Here is a 21376-nt window from a genome sequence, read left to right as displayed (position 1 = left end):
GAAACAATTTTTCCTTTTCTGCTTTGTCCGTATATATATATATATATATATCTAATCTTATATATATCTATATATCTAATCTTATATATATATATACTAGCAGATAAGCCCAGCATTGCTCAGGCAAAAAGTAACGATAGCGAAGATTAAGATAATTACATTATAGCCAATCTTAGCCATTTTCACAGAATCCAAGAATTAGGTCCACCATTTCCAGAGTAATAAAATAATTTTTAGATGGGTCTAAAAATATGTTTGATTTCCCACAAAAATGAAAAAACTGCATCTATGTCTGTAAATCTTGCACACCGCTTTCTCTTAACACTTCCATTGTTACTCAACATTTCCATTCTTAACACTTTCATGTTAACATTTCCATTGTTAAGGAATACACTTCTTTCATCCCCTGTGGTACCTAACTAAATGTGATAGCCTACTAAAACGCAGTCAAAAGTTCAAAAAACCACATCTAAAATAATACAATAGAAGCTGAATTCTTCAGAGTAAGCCTTAATCCCCTCCCTCAGGGGGAATTTTGAAAATCCCTTCTTAGCGTGTGCTCTCGTGACATACCCTAAGTGTGTACCCAATTTTAACTTTCAACTCCTAACTGTTTGGGCTCTGCACTTATTATTATTATCAACCCATCTCGATTATATATATAGATATACCACATTTACTCACATATAAGACAATCTTGCATATAGGACAAGGTATGACTTTAGAGACCAAAATAAAGAAAATTGGATTTATCAATACAATTCTAATTTTATTTCATTTAATAACAAATAAAATATTATCAAATGCATGTATTAAAGGCAAACAATGATGTTTGCCTTAATATGTGATGAATAGAAAACAAAACTAAAATATTATAATGCACATGGCCAGAAAAAGTTTATTTTTTTAATGATTCATAATGTGCTAATATTCATTAAAAATAACAATTTAACTAATATGAAATAACTACATTTATAATCATTTCTAAGTGACTTGTATTTCATTAATAATTTTATAAATAACAAAAAACTATTTTCTGCAGACGAATGAGATGCAAAGTGATTTTTAATTGATGAACGTAGGATTAAACAAATAAACAAAGGGAGTGTGTGTTAATTTGTTTACAATAGGTGCCAATTTACAATAAATGGACTGTAGACCTATAATGACAACATGAACTATACGTGGTTCACAGAAATTATTGCAAAAACGCAAAGGATCCTTTGCTCACGCATACATGACGTAGGTTTTTGAAGTAGTAAAAAATGATAGAAAACCTCGTCTTATATGCGAGTAAATACGGTACATATTAGATTATGATTTAAAATTTGATTTGTTATATATTATTAAAAAATGGACATGTTTTTATTGAAGAAGCAAGGTAATCTTGATTAAGTTATTTAACTCCACCAACAAATATCACACTCGAGTTTAACAGAATTTAACGTTCAATTAAATGTTAATTGATTTTTGAAATTTTATATTTTTCATATTTCTTATGTTCATTATGTTAAAAAAGTATGTTTTATTTATATTACATATGTATTATTCAAAAGAATGTTTCTAAATAGATAGTTTAATTAGATAGTAATAAAATTTCCTTTTATGTACTATTGTTTATCTAAACAGGTTATAATTAGAGTAATTAAAATTAATGATTAGGAGAATTTGATAATTTCATTGTTTATATATACATAAAATAGAAAAACTAATATTAAAATGAAAAGTGACATTTATTTAAATGGATTTCAAATCTTTTCCTAATTAGATTTTTTTTTTCTTTTCCATAATTTCATAAGATAAAGTTAGATAAAATATACTACAAAAATATTAACTAAAAGACATATAATTAAAAATAAATATATCAACTATTAAACATTACCTAAATTATATAAAGCTGCTTTTAATGGAGAAATTGTACAATCACCATCTGTAAAATAGACATCATCTAGTGCAATAAATCCTGTTTTTCCTTTTCCAACAGTTCCTTCAAATATTACCTTTATAAAAAAAATTATAATTTACTTTTATTGTGATTTTTAACGTTTCATATAATTATTATCTTATATTAAAGTGTCATTAATTAAATATTATTCTTAGTTTACAAATATATAACTCAGAATGTAAACAAATTGAACAAAAACTTTGGTAAGGCTCCGAACCAGATCTAAGCTCCACTAAATAATAAAGGAATGAATAAAAGAAATAAACAACGTAAGTCCAAAGATCAACAATCTCTGGTTGGGATTGAAATTCAGTGTTGTATTAAACATCAACATTAATCTTGCCTGCAATCTAAATTGGTCTCGAGTTATGCTTGGAAAAAGATAGAGACCAATCATAAAGTGTGGATAGAGAACCCAAACTAATTGGAATGGATGATCACTAAACCAAATGGATAAAAACCTGTCTCTCAAGGATACAAGGTTCCTTTTGTGAGTTATTTTTCACAAAAAAAGTTCTATGTATGCCTTTCAATCAAAAGTCCTGAAAGTCTTTTCCCAGATATGTCTTTTCCTCCTAAACTTTGTTCTTTCAGAAGACTGCTCTGCACTAAAACTGAGCTTATTTGGACCCTCATCACATCAGGACATCATGTTTAGAATTTTAGAAATGTGGATAGTCCCAGGATCATCCTTTCAGAATCCTGTGGGATATATCTGAAACTTTCCTCAATTGTGAACAAAAATTTTCCATAAACTTTTGACTGAGAAGATTTTGAAATGTTTGTAAGCTAACCTTACTCTAATAAATAGATTTTATGTAAATGGCCTCTAGCCTCAGTGTCCACTACACCCAGTGGTAATATTCGAAATATTTAACAAAGGGTTCGCTAACAGAAAATTTTTCCTTAACAATTTTTTTTTCACTCCAATGGTGCATTAGCAACATTAGCGCAAAAAACTGACCTTAAGATACCCATATAAATAAAAAAGATGCATTCGCAAAATTAAGTCAGTTAAAATTTAACATTGCTTATGCCAGAACTATATTTTTTTATAAATAATAAAAAAGAGTGTTCAAAATGGTTTATTTTGTACATATTTTAATATTTTTCATTCAAAATATTTTANACATTGCTTATGCCAGAACTATATTTTTTTATAAATAATAAAAAAGAGTGTTCAAAATGGTTTATTTTGTACATATTTTAATATTTTTCATTCAAAATATTTTAGAAACATAAAAATTGGCTTTTTTTTATCAGAAAAAGTCATAGGGAAAGCAGTTAAACAAGAAAAACTTTTTCTAAATCATTTATTTTATCGTTAGGTATTATTATTATAATAGACAGATGTCATCGTCTCTCGAAACACAATATCTTTCTTATTTCGCTGTCGATAGCTGGACACGTGTTCTGCAGCCACCTTGTATTTTCTCGCGTGCGTAGGATTGTGGGATCTCTCTTATGACTGGATCTAGTTTCGAGAACTCTCTTGAGTCAATCGCGATTGAAACGGTCGATGGAGGATGCACTAGGCGAACAGGGTATAAGGCTCTAGTTTAGTAGTGTTACAGAGTATAATATGTATATTTTAATATATTTTTTAAAAGAAACAAAACCACTGAGAAATGTTACGTGTGTTTAACAACGGGTTCGGAAAACTTTGAAAATGTTAACAACGAGTTCGGCCGAACCTGTGCGAACCCACTGAATATCACCACTGAGTATACTCATATATAAATATGACATTTCACACCTCTCACCCTACTGAGCAATTAGCATGGGCATATAATACTTGCCAAATAAACCATCACCAGTTCATAACCAACCAGAAAAATTCTTTCTACGAATGTTTTCAATTTTAACGCAATGTATTCGAATTATGTAGTTAAACGGAACTTTCAAAGACATTCTATTCTACTAGCTGTAAGTTCGATATCATCAATACCTGAGGATGTCTATTACATATAAATGAAAACGTTCATAGAAAGAATTTTTCTGGTTGGTTATGAATTGGTGATGGTTTATTTGGTGAGTGTTATATAATTAAGTACCCAGTTTTTTGAAATATATAGCATGGGCATAGTCAGGATTTTCTCCAGGGGGCAAAAATAAGAATAACATTGTTTATTAAAAAATGGTTTTATTTGAACATTTGAAAATGCTAAAAGTAATTAGTTGCAGTGCTATTTGAACCCATCTAAATCTTATTTCATGGAAGTTCTGGCTAAATCTTGTCAAAATTTCTTTCTCAAATTTATTTTTAGCTTCCAGAGTCCTCTTTTTATGCACACTCCTCATACAAAGACCAACAAGCCGATTTTCTGTCATCGTTGACCGTATCCAAGATTTTACCCTGTGTAAGGTGCTGAAGGATTTTTTGATAGTGTATGTTGTGCAGGGCTGTGCAAGTGAGATAAGTAGCGCTGTTTTATGGATGGGTAGAACAATTACATTTCTTTAACTAGTGCAGCTAATTCTATCTCCTTCAGTTCAGTATTTGGTACATTTTTTCCTTTCCATTAATTGTACCAAAGTTCAGCTTACAACATACAATAGAAGTAAATACAGCACTTATTAATTTAAAACAACATAAGAAATCCAGTATTGCACATTGACGCAACAATGTTTCAAATAAACCTTGCTCGCGGTATTTCTGAACAAGCTGAAATGCATCAACTCACTCACTTGCATTTATTGCAGCGCTTAAATAGGGAACAGAAGGTACTAGAACTTTCCTGCTAAATCTGAACCATGAACATTCTATAATCTTTGAGTTTTACCATAGACCATCCAGACCTTGAACCACCAGTTCCCCACTTGTTCACCAGAGAGCTCTCCTGTCACCGATCAGCATGATAGCGTCTTCCTGCCACAATTCAAACATGCTTTCTTGCCACGCAATACTATTATAACCTACTGACCTATAATTTTTCGTTCGACTAAATGAGCCAGAGTGAAGTGATTGACCCACCCTGCCGAACTGTGGCTATGCCCCTGACAATTAGCCTTCTTGATCAAAAGGGTTGATGACTGCATCATCACATATGATATTGGAACCATGACTACATCTGATAAGAATCCTCAAACTTCTATTCCAATTTGTTCAAGTATAAATGTTTGATTTTATATGTTAGGCAGTTGGCCGATTATGATCAAATTCTGATCAAAAGCATTCCTTGGAACACTTTACATTTGATAAGTTCCATTTAGTAGTCTACTATTTTATGTCAATGAAAATGTCAAATTTAGTAGTATTTTGTAAATTAGGATTTAGCATCATGATTCAGTCATAAATATGAAAAAATAAATTACATTATTACTTACTTTTAAAAAATTAATAAGATGTAATTTATTTTTCTTCTTTTTCTATTTTATTTTCAAAAAGTTTAGTATTTAAAATTTAAAATTTTCAAGTTTAAATTAAGTCTTTAACTAGTCAATAAAATTAAATAAATATTTCATATTTACTTGATATCCTTTAATTGCTGAATCGAGTGGAACAGTCCCTTTTTGCCAATTTGGTCCTTGTCCACCGTCTAATTCCCAAAGAGGATCACTTGTAACACCATCTATACTTATATTCACCTAAAATATAATAAAAATTACAATAATATATTATATTAAAAATAATTAAGATAATTAGTTGTATCAGCATCAATATGTACTGTTTACTTGTTTTGAAAAACAGACTCTAAAACAAATAACAAATATTGCAAAGAAGATATCCTTGACTTAATATAAATTTAGTAATTTGTGTTGTTCTAATTACTGAATATTAACATACTAAAAACACATTAATATTTAACAATATGACAAATTTAAATCTCTTAAACTCTTTCGTTGTATAGAGCAGAGACTTTGAACCTTTTTTATGCCATGGATTCCTTTGGCAGTCTAGCCAAGCCAATGAATGCCTTCTCAGAATAACATTTTTAAATGTATAAAATTACGAAGAAAACTAATATATTAAAATACACTTATCAAAATATTAAAAAGAAAAAATTTATCATATAGCAATATATATGTGTTACTGAAATGGATAATGGAAAAAGCAATAGAATTTCAAAAAGATGTCTACATGTGCTTTATTGATTACAGTAAAGCTTTTGACTGTGTAGACCTCAATAAAATGTGGAAAATATGGAGGATATGGGTCTCTCTGATCATACCATTAATCTACTTCAGGCACTCTATCAAAACCAGGAAGCAACAGTGAGAACAGTCTATGGCAACACAAGATGGCTAACAGTGGACAGAGAAGTTAGGCAGGAATGCATGCTTTCACCTTCACTGTTTAATACATATGCAGAGATGATTTTCAGATGGTCAGCCTCTCAGGTCACCTACCTTGGGTTCCACATAGGAGGCAAGGTCATCAATAACTTAAGGTACACTGATGATAGAACCTTACTGGCAGAATCTGAAGATGATCTGGTCACGTTAATTAAGAACATAAAAGATGACAATGAGAGGATGGGCCTAAAGCTAAGCATCCAAAAGTTCAAAGTTAAGCAGAACAGGAGAATGCACAGAGGAGATCAAACAAAGGTTAACCCTAGGCTGCACTGCTCTAACCAAGATGGACAACATCTGGAAAAGTCGAGATATCACAATATCCACTAAGGCCAGACTAGTCCAGACAATTGTGTTCCCATCACAACCTATGGCTGTGAAAGCTGGACAGTAAGAAAAAGCAACAGAAGAAGGATAGATGCTTTTGAACTTTAGTGTTGGCGGCGGATTCTCAGAATTCCGTGGACAGCTAGAACAACTAATAAAGCAGTCCTAGATAAAATTCAGCCACAAATCTCCCTGGAGGCAAAGAGTGTTTGCTTGAGGCTAAAGTGAATGGTGTGATCAAAGGGTTCACCAAAGGAGTTGATGTGAATGGTGTGACCAAAGGGTCACACCATTCACGTCAACCCCCTAGAAAAACAGATCATGCTGGGAATGGTTGAGGGACATAGAAAAAGAGAAAGCAATGCACCAGGTAGATGGATAACGTCAAAGCAGATACCTGCTTCAACTTCAAATCCCTGAAAAACTGGGCACTGCACAGAACTCACTGGACGAAACTCGTCCATGAAGTCACCAATAGTCGTACACGACTCAATGGTTGAAGAAGAAGAAGAATAGTGATTTCAAAGTATTGATAAGCATAAATTATTTTTGAAATATCTGCAACACTGAAATATCATATGAAAATTCATGATTTGGTGACAGTCGCAGCTACTGCTAATACTTTTATGACTTATTACATCACTTTCATAATTGAAAGAAATGCTAAATTTGAGATAGAGGTTAGTAAAAATAAAGGTATAATTTTTTCCTCATTCAAGTTCATGAAGGCTTTGAAAGCAGTTAAATTCTTAAAGTCATGGATTCCAGATTAAAAACTCATATTCTAGATGTAATACACCAATATATAATTGATGATATTTTGTACAGTGAAGACAGATTTAGATAGAAATTCTGAAAATATTTAGTTTTACTTTTTGATAATAAAAAATATAAAAATCTTTAGATAACTAGAGATAGGAGTTTAAGAATAATGAACTAATTTTTCTAATATTTTTAATTAATGAATGATTGCCATGTAAAACATAAAAACTACAATACACAAAAGAATATAGTTTAAATTTAAAAAGTACCTTTAAAGATCCAACGTCAGTGCCATTCATGTTATACCAAAAGCCCATGCACCGTTTTTTATTTCTTATTGGTGGAAACATATCACTTTTCAATATTGCAACCATACCTGGAGTTTTATTTTCAATATTTATAAAGATGTAATATCCTGTAAAAGTATATTAGATGCTTTATAACATTTAAAATGAGTATTGTAAAATCATACTAATCATAAAAATAATATCTATATAAAGTAATCAAATTATAAAAATAAAAAAGAAAATATATTTTAATAATACCAAATGATATGATGGGTTTTATCAAGCTATCTATAAAACATGTTCAAAAAGTTCCTGTTCGGGGTATTGTGTTTGCACCATGGTGTAAGATTAACTATAGAGTATAATGATTGTTTTGAAATATAATTGTTGAAGGTAGTAGAACTAAGTGTTAATTTTTTTTGGTAACAGATTTCACAACAGTTTCCAACTCCATCAAAAGTAGACCAATGAACAGTGATACAATTTCTGTCAGCTGAAGTTTTGGCCTTAAAGAAATTCATCAATGGATGATTGCAATTTACAGAGATGACTGTATGTACAAAATAAGTTATTACAGAGATGCCACAAACAGGCAATCATCCGAGTAAATTGCTATCATCTATCAATACATTTCTGCAGAACTGGAACCTTCAGTTGACAGAAATTGTCCATTGTTCTTCTTTGGATGGATTTGGATCTGTTGTAAAATCTATAACCAAAAATAATTAAGAATTACTACAACTACCAATAACAATTAGACTTCAGAACAATCATCATGCTTTATAGTTAATGTTACACCACAAACCTATGCACAGACTGCACATGGTGGAAATATAATGCCATAAACGAAATCTTTTTGAATGTACAATATCTTATACATATATTAAATTTACATAATAGAAAAAAATAAAAAAATGGAAATGAGGGACACATACATACATACATACATACATACAAGAAAGACATCGGCCATACACGAGGTGTTTAGCCAGCAGAAAAGAGGGTAAGGAAAAGGGGAGGGGAAGAAAGAGGGAGAAGAGATAGACAGTAGAAAAAGGTAGGATCCCTCTGAACGACATACATATGGCTACAGTACCCTCTACATTTGACATTGGGGTGCACTTTTTAGACTTGCAGCTTTTTAGACTCCGGTTTTCTTTTAGACTCTTCAATGGACATTGAAGGGTCTAAAAGAAAACCTGAGTGTAGTGAACACCAATAATTGAGTGCCGCCACGAATAGCTAAGTGTAAAAGTTAGTGCCAAGTGGCTGTTAGTAGGAAGACATATATCTACTTAATACTAATAAAACTGAAAGCAATTGCAAATCTTAATACTACTTAACAGCTGGATAGACGACACAAAAAGCAAATGAGCACAATGACAAACTAGACGAGACGAACAAACTGACAGAGATAAACAAGCAAGACCCAAAATTTTTTATGTTTTATTTATTTATTTATTTATTTATTATTATTTTTTTAAATGTTAACTTACTCACTAACTAAACTAACCTACCATAACCTAGGATGAACTTAACCAGACAACTAAAGCTAACAAACTCTAATCTAATTTAACCTAACCTAGCATAACCTAACTGGAAACCAAGTTAATAGTCCCTAATCTAACTTACAACTAGAACTCACCAAATTTAGACTGAAAAAAAGATGAAAAATAAGAAATAAATACAAAGTTGAAAGGTAGCTATATACCAACAGTTGAAACAAAACAAGAGAAAGCTAATTGCCATCCATGCCCCTGGAATGAGTGCTCTCAAGAGCCCCACTAAGGGATATGAATGCAAGTAGATAATGGAACATTGTATGTGTGTGAATGAGTTGGTGCAAGTTGCAAGGCCAATTGTACCCTTCAAGAATAGCAGTTCTCATTAAGCTATCCCTAATGTGATTGTACCTATTGCAGCAAAAAACTAAATGAAGTGGTGTTTGGTCCTCCTGAATACCACAATTCCCAAGGTTAAATCTATGCAAGTATTGCTTAAAGTTGCCATGTCCTGTAAGTAGCTGAGTCAGGGTGTAACTAGAATAAAACTGGCAAAGAATCGCAGTAGTGGAAACCTCAGGGATGAAAGTGTAGGTGAGCCTACCAGTGGTGTCACGGTCCCAGCTGTCTTGCCAGAGAATTAAGATTTGCTTCTTGACGTGATTGTTGATGTATGAGAGAAATATAACTGAAAGTATTAGTGACTGCAGACTTTGCAGCTTGTTTGGCAAGACAGTCAGCAATCTCATTGCTGAGAACCCTGCATAACCAGGGACCCATTGGAAATCTATTCTAATGTTGTTGTCTAAGTGTCTGAGAATGTGGTGTATGAGATGGATGAGTTTTAAGCGGCTATCAGACTTTGCAATCCTGTGTAAAGCTACCCTACTGTCAGAATAAATGCAATAATGTAAGTAGTGTCTTTTGTCCTTCCTATGCCTAATGTGTATTAAGCTTATATAAATAGCTAAAGTTTCTGCCTGTGCTATTGAGAAGTGTGTACATAGACGGAAGCAAGTGCTGTGAAGTTTGCGGCCTAAGTCAGAGTAAATTACGAAAGTGGCACTCACATTGTCACCCATCTTGGAACTGTCAGTGTAAACCCTAAACATGGGATGATAATTTGGATCTTTGAAGTAAACACAGGGGCAAGCTGATGGGAGGGGTGGGGTGGTATTCGTAAGTTGGGGGGGTGTTTTTGTCGATGATGAATTTTTTGATATCATTGATCAAGATTAGACTAGGGGGGAATCTTACTTACTCTAATCATTTTGTTGACATCTGAGCCCCTATAGTCTCGCCAGAGTAAGGTGACGAGATTTTCGTGCCAAATAATACGTTTAATTTTTAAGTTGCTAGGAATCAACCCTGACATTACCAAAAGGGCACTAGTGGGTACGGTCATATAAGCCTTACAAATGCGGAGAGCTGCAATCCTATGAACAGATAACAGATTTTTATGATTATGGACTTTGGCGGCCACGTGGCCCAGACCTGTACGGCATAGAGGAGTGCTGGCTGAATTGTGTCCCTGTAAATAAGTTTAGTAGCAGTAGGTCCAAGACCCCATGTGTTCCTAGCAATACTAATGAGGGTGTTGGCTGTCTTTTTAGCTTTGTCTGTAGTGTATTTAATGTGGGGTGTGAAGTTAAGAATAACACCTAAATATTTAATTTCCATTGTTTGCTTTATTCTGTGAGCACCTATTCAAAGGAAAAGCTTCCTGACAAGTGGTGCATTCCTACCAACTATCATACTTTCGCATTTGTCTGTGTTAATGGGTTGCCTATGCTTAATATGCCACTGGTGAATGTTATTGAGAATGTCATTGCATATGTCCTGTAAGTGTTCACTGTTCCTGTGTGAAGCTAGGATAATTGTGTCGTCCACATAACCCTGTATGCAGCAGCCAGGAGGCAGGGTGTCGTTTAAGTGCAAGATAGAGTTATAGACTATGTTCTAGAGACCAGAACCAGACCTAGATCCCTGAATGATGGATATGATTATGTTATTTTGTGTTGTATAAACACCTGTACTCCTGTCGCTAAGATAGGATTGAAGAAGTTTGTAAAGATTTTGGGGGCAGTGATGAGTGTGTAATATGCGCAAGATAAAAGGTCACCAGGCATGATCAAAGGCCCTCTAAAGTCAATAGTGATTATTGACGTATGCTGATTATTAACCCTTTTAGTTTCTCGCCTGAGTTAACTCGGGCAGGTTTACATAGCGTTACAGAAAACTCGGTCCTTTCGCCCCTTAAAAAATTTTTTGTTTTCAATTTTTGGAATGTTTTTTAGGTCTCCAAATTTTTCAAAAATTTTTACCCGCGCGAAAAAATTTTATAGCAATTTTAATTTACCTTTAATGACGCACCATTAATGCTTAATTGTTTTTTAATGGGATTTTGATATCAAATTTCAATCATTGTTCTAAAGTTGTAGTGCATGGATTTTACTTCGGTAAGGTTATTTAAAGCTANAACCATGGCCCAACACAACCTTACTCACTTGAACAACAGCACCCTTCCAACCTACTCTTGTACCACGGGAAAATTGAATCGACCTAACATTAGGAAACAGTCACATCACTGCTAGGGTCAACCAGACCACTGTTACCCTACCAACATAGATTCTGCCAGACTTTCACCCAACTGAACACTATTAGTAATTCTAATAATAATAGTTTTCACTATACTTGCACTAACTGGCAATTATTCCGCGACACCTTCAATAACATTTGGGCTGGTACCCCTCATCACAATCACTATACTCAGGACACCTTAGACCATCTTGTCACCAGGCTTATAAATACAGTCACTAACTCTCACGTTATTGCCTCTGAGGTCAAATGTTGTAAACACAAAAAGGTTCCTTGGTGGACCACTGAGCTAGAAAACTAGAGAAAAGTCATTAGGAGATTAAAGAGGCAATTTAGGAATGAATAGGACCTGGACATTAAAGTCACACTTAGAGACCAGTACAGGCACAAACACAATGCTTACAAAACTCTTATAAATAAAACAAGGACTAACACTTGGAAGGATTTCTGTACCAACACTTGCAGTCACAATCCCTGGTCTGAAACGTACTACGTAGCTTGTAAGGAAGAACGCCAGCTCCAAACCCCTCCATTATCCAGCTCCCTGATGGTCGCTACACTAAAAACACGGAGGAAACTATCACAGACATTCTCACTAGTCTTTACCCTTCGGATGACCCACAGCAGGATGACAGTACATAAATGGTCATCAGAAGTTCTACACTCACTCAGCCTAACACAGATAATGACCATAGCTTCACCTACATTGATGTTTCAATTGCCATTCATTCACTCACCAATAACAAAGTTCCGGGCCATGACGGCATAACCACTAGGATGATTAAACATGCGTTTGAGACCAATTCTACAGCATTTGTAATTCTCTTCAATATCTGCTTGAACACTGGTCTTTTTTCTACTCAGTGCTAGTGTTAAATTGTGAAAAAGGCTAATGTTAAATTGATTCCCAAACCCACCAGCGCTAACACTTACAAAAATATAGACAAATCTGCCTTCTCCCTACTCTGGGAAAAGTGTTAAGTGGTCTAATGATTAATAGGTCACTTGGCATCTATGAAAGTGGAGAGCCCTGCACCAGAATCAGTTTGGCTTCTCTAAAAACAAAGGTACTGTAGATGCCATCCACCAGGTTGTTGATTACATCCACCAGGCTAAGCTTAACACTTTTAGTTTCCAGCAATTTTTAATATCAATTTAATTACGTTAATATTAATATTAATATTAACGTAATTAAATTGATATTAAAAATTGCTGGAAACTAAAAGTGTTAAGCTTAGCCTGGTGGATGTAATCAACAACCTGGTGGATGGCATCTACAGTACCTTTGTTTTTAGAGAAGCCAAACTGATTCTGGTGCAGGGCTCTCCACTTTCATAGATGCCAAGTGACCTATTAATCATTAGACCACTTAACACTTTTCCCAGAGTAGGGAGAAGGCAGATTTGTCTATATTTTTGTAAGTGTTAGCGCTGGTGGGTTTGGGAATCAATTTAACATTAGCCTTTTTCACAATTTAACACTAGCACTGAGTAGAAAAAAGACCAGTGTTCAAGCAGATATTGAAGAGAATTACAAACGCTGTAGAATTGGTCTCAAACGCATGTTTAATCATCCTAGTGGTTATGCCGTCATGGCCCGGAACTTTGTTATTGGTGAGTGAATGAATGGCAATTGAAACATCAATGTAGGTGAAGCTATGGTCATTATCTGTGTTAGGCAGAGTGAGTGTAGAACTTCTGATGACCATTTATGTACTGTCATCCTGCTGTGGGTCATCCGAAGGGTAAAGACTAGTGAGAATGTCTGTGATAGTTTCCTCCGTGTTTTTAGTGTAGCGACCATCAGGGAGCTGGATAATGGAGGGGTTTGGAGCTGGCGTTCTTCCTTACAAGCTACGTAGTACGTTTCAGACCAGGGATTGTGACTGCAAGTGTTGGTACAGAAATCCTTCCAAGTGTTAGTCCTTGTTTTATTTATAAGAGTTTTGTAAGCATTGTGTTTGTGCCTGTACTGGTCTCTAAGTGTGACTTTAATGTCCAGGTCCTATTCATTCCTAAATTGCCTCTTTAATCTCCTAATGACTTTTCTCTAGTTTTCTAGCTCAGTGGTCCACCAAGGAACCTTTTTGTGTTTACAACATTTGACCTCAGAGGCAATAACGTGAGAGTTAGTGACTGTATTTATAAGCCTGGTGACAAGATGGTCTAAGGTGTCCTGAGTATAGTGATTGTGATGAGGGGTACCAGCCCAAATGTTATTGAAGGTGTCGCGGAATAATTGCCAGTTAGTGCAAGTATAGTGAAAACTATTATTATTAGAATTACTAATAGTGTTCAGTTGGGTGAAAATCTGGCAGAATCTATGTTGGTAGGGTAACAGTGGTCTGGTTGACCCTAGCAGTGATGTGACTGTTTCCTAATGTTAGGTCGATTCAATTTTCCCGTGGTACAAGAGTAGGTTGGAAGGGTGCTGTTGTTCAAGTGAGTAAGGTTGTGTTGGGCCATGGTTTCATTAACTATGTTACCCCTAGGGTCATTTTTTGGACTATGCCAGATCACAGACTTGGCATTGAAATCATCTCCAATTAAGATAGGTTTGTCTTTGTATGAGTTCAGGATGTGATGAATGACTTCTATGGCCATCTCAATGTTAGTGGTGTCTGGAATGTAGACGGAACATATGTAAAGGTGAGTGTTATTGTTGGTAACACAGACAGTGGTAATGCATTCTGTGGTGTGTTGGAAAACAAGGCAGGTGGTAATATTTTTGTTCCTGATGACAATACCAGACTTGATGTGACACACCTAGATATATTTATAACTATAAAGTTCAGCATTTAGTCTTAATCTAATATTTTATTTCAAAGCTCTAAATGACCACACCACTTACAGCTCCCACATTGTCTAGATTTGCTTATAATTACATAAGAGGAGCTATAAAATTATGCTTAGGTTGTTAAGGCAACCTAAGCATAATTTTACTGCTCAGGTTGCCTTCTGTTAAATATAATAACATATAATAACACAAATGTTATTAGATTCAACAGAAAGCAACCTGAAATCAGAATCAGATATCAGAAGAAATCATATATGCTGCTTGTTGTCTCCTAACAGTTTCAATTGTCTTGTTGCCATAACTGCTTTCTATATATGTTCTCTAACAAATTTTTGTCAGATATTCCCAATACAAGTTTGTACCAAGATCATTTGACTAAATTTGTTGTTGCACTACTGGAACCTGTGACCGATATATTTCTGCTTCTTGGTGCACCCTGCATCCTCCAGTCTGATAATGGCTGCAAATCTTGCAATAAGCTCATAGAAGACTTAAAATAACTTGGCCAGAACTTAAAATTGTTCATGGAAAACCAAGTAAAAAAGAGTCAAGGAAGCATAGAGATCGCCAACAAAGACATAGAAAATATGCTGACAATCTGGATGCAAGACAATCAATCTACTTCATGGAGTAACAGTCTAAAATTTATTCAGTTTATGAAAAATAGAGCTTTCCACTCTGGTATAAAGAGATCTCCTTACAAAGCAACATTTGGGTGTGCAGTTAAAGTGGGATTGTCAACACCTATTCCAAGGGAAGCATTTGATTCATTGAATAATGAAGATAATTTCAAAGATGCTCTGTCTGCAATACAAAATAAGGACACTTTGTTTGAAGAAGCCACATCTATATTATGTGACATTTGGTCAAGGGATTCTGAAAATTACCTAAAAAGCTACATTTCAGATGATGTTGAACAGAAGATCTGCAGGTTATGTTTAAATAAACTGAATGTCCAGAAAGAGAAGAAGCCAAAGAATGTTTGAAAATACAAGCAAAGATAATGAAAATACTGTCAGAAAAATCACATTCTGAGGCATCTGTAGAAATGACAGTTCATATCCCAATGCTTGACGTTGACAGAGGATGAGAGGATGCCAGATCCATTCTTGCTGTTGTTATGGAAGAAACTAGTCAAAGATTTTATTGATTTGAAACAAGAAATGGGTGCATCAAACAGCTATATTGCAGAAATCAATTTAGTATCTGTGAACATAAATTAATGTCAATTGACAAAATTGATATTAATATTACTAATGAGATACCATTCTTGTCTGTCTCTACAACCCAAAATGTTGGTACAGATCAGGGCTTCAAAAAAATACTCATGTAAAAACCAGTGTGACAACAAAAGATGTGCTTGTCTAAAAAAAATAATGTTCTCTGCAATTCCAAATGCCACTCCATCATTCCTTGTTATAATAAACAGAAATTATTATAGTTTTACAGTATTTATTTATTATGTTAAATATAATAATTTGACAAGTTTGACATGCATCTAGTTTATTACTTCTATTACATACTCTAACATCAATTAGTTAATTCATAGAATAACCAGTTAAACTATATAATTTTTAATTCATACCATGCTTTATCTAAACCAGGCAGGTATTTTATGAAATAATGGCTGCATTCAATACTTAGGTAATATATATATATACCTATATTTCCTTAGTTGGAAGCAAACAATTTAGATCCAGTGGTAGGTGCTTGAGGGGAACCACCTTCATGAAGCAAATAAGAAGGAGAGGGGTTTGACGTATAAAAGAATGGGCATAAAGGTATGAGTACAAGAGGAGAACAGCTATGGACTTGCAAAGAAATTAATAAATAATCATACCTAGTAAAAGTGAGATTTGGATGATTAATTATATTCACAAATATAGTAAAAACTCCTACTTTGCAACCACCAATAGTTTTTAGTAAAAGTGGCCTTTATGAGGGAGGTCTTTTAGAGGGGTTTTCACTACAAAATAAAAATAAGTCTTTAAGGAATGCCAAGAAGACACGAGACAGAGAGAGTATATGGCTTTCCCTATTCATGACTTAGCCAACAAAACAGGTGGAATGACCAACCTCATGCTAATGCTACTTTTTTATCTACAGGAGATCATCAACTCATTCTAAAGAAAGCTGAGTGGACCTGAACAAACAGTGACAGGCAGAAACCAGATGTCACAGAGATTTGATCCTAGTTCATCTGGTTAATAGTTCATCACAAGTTCCATTTACAAATAAATAAATAATTTAATATTTATATATAATTCTTTGAAAACCTTTTTTTCCTTTTGTATGATCCACATCCGGTCCTTTCTCTGAAGAAACTGCTTTTCCGGTATTCCGAAGCCATTCTATATCACCATCTCCATGTGACCAAGTGCATAAATTTTCCTCAAATGTACAGTATCCTGCATTGTTATAAATTTTTCTTAATATATATTAAATTAATGTTCTAATAAATATTTTAAAATTATATATAATAATTACTGTATTTAAGACTAAGAATATTATGGATTAAGTAATTTATTAACCACCTTTCTATTAATAAAAGATAATATGCATTCTACACTATACTATATACACAAATTGACAGTATTTAATTAGACTTCTTGTTTTAAACAAGTATGATACAAATCATTTTATGATAACTTGTAAGTTAGTAATTGGTTAATTATAAATCTCATAACACAATTTTTTATCAGCTTTTTTATATTTGCATTTTTGAAAATAATAAATGATTTACGTATATTTACGCAGGCAGCTACAGAAAATTTTGCAGGGAGGGCAAAGTTTAAAGACAAATACCGATAATTACATCAATAAATTTTTATTTAATTAGTTGCGTTTCTTCACAAGCAGATTATAGAATACAGTATTGCATAAAAGTGACCAAAATTAAATAGGTAGAAATTTTGTACTTTAAGAAATAAATAACATTTCATTTAAAAAATTTTTAATTTAATGCAATAAAAAAATTATTTTAGATTAAATAAAGACAAAATTAGTGAAATAAAAAAGATATCAAAGAATTAATTAGTTCTATCTTAAATTAATAAATTTTAAATATATGTAAAGTTTCTTTGTCATGTATTTTGATGTCCATTGTTTGCATGGGGTCCTTTCCTCTTGACCTTCTAGAAGCTTCTGTCTTGATCTTCTTTTGTTCCACACCTGCCCTATTGTCTTAACCGCTTCCGGTTTTGGAGGATTAACTACACCCTTACATCCCCCCACTTTGTAGATCCAAGATTGGGTTGTTGTACAAATGTAACTTGGATATATGGACGACATCTGACGCTTTTCCCTTTTTCCCCCACTATATTTCATATAGTACATTTAATACTTGTCTTATTAGTTCTCGTAGATTCAATTTTTGCTTTGTAGATCGATTCTTGACAGGTCTTCGTGTTGTAGAACTAATCACTCTATCCATTTTTGAGGTTTTAGATTTGTCTTGTGGTTTCTTTCGTAATTTCAAATGGTGGAAAATGTAAACGGATAATCTTGTTGTTATTCCTACAATTGTCACCAGACCGACGATGATTCCTATTAAAATACCTGTTGTTAGAAGAATAGGGGTTGATTTACTCAAACATTTGCTACTATCTGTCAAACAGATAAAATTTGTTGAATTATCTTGAAGGACTGAATTGGTTAGTTCATCTGGTAATGTCTCTCTTAATGTTTCTTGCACTTTTCAATTTCTGTCTCTTAACCCATTTAAATTTTGAATATTGTTCATTTTCGTTCCTTTTTCATATTGAGAACCATTTTTATTTGTATCGTTATTGTTTCTTTCATTAATACTTTAGGGAATTGGCTATTTTGTATTGTGTCCTCAATTTTGATTTCATTTAGTTCATTTTCCTGAACACGTTCCTCATTTGTCCCTTTATTTTATGATTCGTTTCCTCGTGATTTGTCTCCACTTTTTTACTTTTGCTTCGTACTTTGTTGTTTTCGACCTCAGCGAGATTTACTTTCCCCTTTCGTTCAAGCGGTTTTCGCTTATTCCAACAGTCTCGAGCCCAATGGAACCTATTTTGGTATCCCAAACTCTCACAAATCTTACAAGTCTTTGGCTTTCTTTTGTGTTCCGAAATTCTTCCATCCTGTAACCAAAATTACTCCTGGTAACTTTTACCTTACTCCTTGTGGATTTATTGATTCATTTTTGTTTTAAATTTTCTTCGATTCTTAGGCTTATTTCATAAAATTCTACAAAAGTTTTTGGTCTTATAGTTACAAAATATTCCGCCATTTTCTGGGGTAATCCTTCTATCATTAGCGATATTATCTGGAAGTCTTTCAACTGCGCTAACTTCCCTAAACTTTTTTTTTATTCAAAATAATTTTTCATTCCTATATTTGGGTCATATTTTAACCTTATGAAACCCACGATGGGCTTGGTGTTTGTAATACAAATCTCCCCACAAAAGTTTGTTTTAAATCTCCCCAACTCTGATTGTCCGTGTGTTCGATGTACCAATTTAGGGCTTCATCTTCTAGGTAATCTCCCATTAACATTATTTTGTCCTTTTTCTCCATCCCATGTATTCTGCCACCGTTTCAAATCTCCTCACCCAATTCTCTGCATTAATTGTGTTGCTATTTCTCAGAAATGTTTGAATTTTTGGCTTACTTTTCGGGGATTGTATATCCTTTTCTCTTCTACTCATTTGTTCTGCATAGGGTTCGTCGTCTCTGTAGGTAATCCTTTTCTTTGGTTTCATCCTGTCAACTTGTAAAGTCTCTTTGGCACGTCTTTCAATATCCATCGTTTGCATGTGGTCCTTCTCTCTTGACCTTCTAGAAGCTTCTGTTTTGACCTTCTTTTGTTCCACGCCTGCCTTATTGTCTTAACCACTTCCGGTTTTGGAGGATTAACTACACCCTTACATATATTATTTAAAATTTATTAAATATTATTTATTATTTTCGGTGGTAGCAGCTTTATACCAGAAATATGCTCAATACTTTTTCTGATTCTTTTGTTTTTCATTTTTACATCATTCATCTTTGAAAGTATTCACTTTATATTTATTTTATAACAAGTATTAAAACAATTAAAAAATTTGAAAAAGTGGCAGCATCTAACTTCTAATACATACTCTTCAAAGAGTTATTGATTAAAAATATAATTTTGTGATATTCATAAAATTATTACCTAAAGTACAGGCTAATTCTTGGCCAGTAGTTCAATAAAAAATGTATATAAATGTTTTGAAATAAAATATTTACAGAGAATTAAACTGGAAATTTATCCTTAAATAATTAATAAATGAATTTTTCAAATTTTACACTTGATTTATTAAAATTAACTATAAAATAGAAAATTATATACAAACCTGATTCAGGACAACTTCCAGTTTTAACTTTTACATCATCAATTGCTATAGAATTTAAAGAATCACCAAAACTGCCTTGAAATTCCACCTCAAATTTAAAAATTTTTATATTGTCAAAACTTTACATATAAATGTTAAAATTATTTAAAAATAAACAAGTTAATAAAGTTCTTTGTATTATTTAAATTAATAGTAAACAAAAAATTCATGTTTTTATGCTTATCAACTTATACATAAACAACAACTATGTAACCCAACTTTTTAATCAATCACAACCAGGCAATCTGCCAAATTATCAGAGTATTAATTTAATAATTAGATATTAATTAATTTGTCTAGAGGTAAGGAATTCAGCTGCCATCTTATGTTAATTTTAATAATTATAATAACTTAAAGTAATTTTGAAAGTTTCATTCAGGAAATTTTGAACTAAAAGATACAAAATGTGTGGGATACTCAAAAATTGTTGATGATGAAAAATTGCTGGTAGAAACTGTTCAAACTAGAGAAATAATAACTCAAACGCACACAATAAACTAATACCAACAAATATGAAATTAATAAATAAAGGAATTGTATACTGGCACAATGAAGTGACCGTTTAATAAATACAATACATAAACAACAACACGGTTTCGATAACAACAACAAATAAAGGAATACTTACTACTTGCTGGTATAGTTTGTTGTGTGTGTTTATTCAAATAACAACTTGTGAAATTGCAACTAATCTTAGTGTGTCAAAGACGTGTATTGTTTAAACACTTCATCTACTTGAAATGGTTATAAAACATTATGATGGTTGTGTTCCACATGCATTAAGTGAAAAAAATTAACTGGATTGAGTATAATTTCGTCTGATAAAGGTAGACAGCTCTAAGGTTTCATTTTGTTTTTAAATTAGTTACTCATTATTATCACAGAAAACTTTTTCTGATGACAAAATTAAAGTTAAGATGAAAATATTTGTTATTAACCGAAAACTTTTTCTAGTGGGTAGTGATTGTTTGATGAAGTACTGAGATAATGCTGTATTTGATTAATGCAATTTTGATATACACAGTAACATCAAGGGATTAATTAATTGTGTTAAACAAGAGATTCCGTTATTAGGAAACCTATATAGCGGAAACCTGTCTCATATAAAAGAATTGCTCGGTTTCGTGTGATTCTGTTATAGACATGTTTGTACTTCTGTTAAGGTATGTCAAAAAAGTTTTATTTATACCTAATATAGGTATGTACTGTACTTGCTATTGTATTAATAAAATACCTTATCTCCAATTACACTTATTACTGTTTACTGTGTGAATGTCTGTATCTTGAAACCTGTCTATCTCAAATTTTTTTCTTCTTTTTGTGAGATTCAAGATAGACAGTATCAACTGTATAATATTGTATATATATAAAAAAATTGCATCAAATTGTATAAATCTTGGTGCCATCATTTACTATGTTCAGTCAATAAAACAAAATAAAATCAATTTTTTCTTCAGATAATCAAACAACTATTTA

The 21376-nt window shown here is 32.9% G+C and overlaps 1 protein-coding gene across 1 annotated transcript in view; it reads right to left on the bottom strand.

Annotated features, from left to right (window-relative positions):
• Positions 1-1871: 1871 nt before the first annotated feature.
• LOC111618198 (MAM and LDL-receptor class A domain-containing protein 1-like) overlaps positions 1872-21376 on the bottom strand; it is a 43059-nt gene continuing 23554 nt past the window's right edge. Inside the window, exons 7-11 of the mRNA XM_023359681.1 lie at positions 19862-19949; positions 16790-16921; positions 7600-7745; positions 5417-5533; positions 1872-2000 (exon numbers count right to left, since the gene is read on the bottom strand). Coding sequence (XP_023215449.1) covers positions 1872-2000; positions 5417-5533; positions 7600-7745; positions 16790-16921; positions 19862-19949 — 612 coding nt within the window. The remainder of the gene's footprint in view (positions 2001-5416; positions 5534-7599; positions 7746-16789; positions 16922-19861; positions 19950-21376) is intronic.

Source organism: Centruroides sculpturatus, unplaced genomic scaffold, assembly GCF_000671375.1.
Source record: "Centruroides sculpturatus isolate CEXI.00-Female unplaced genomic scaffold, Cexi_2.0 scaffold124, whole genome shotgun sequence".
Classification (NCBI taxonomy): domain Eukaryota; kingdom Metazoa; phylum Arthropoda; class Arachnida; order Scorpiones; family Buthidae; genus Centruroides; species Centruroides sculpturatus.
This window is presented reverse-complemented; position numbering and strand designations above follow the sequence as displayed.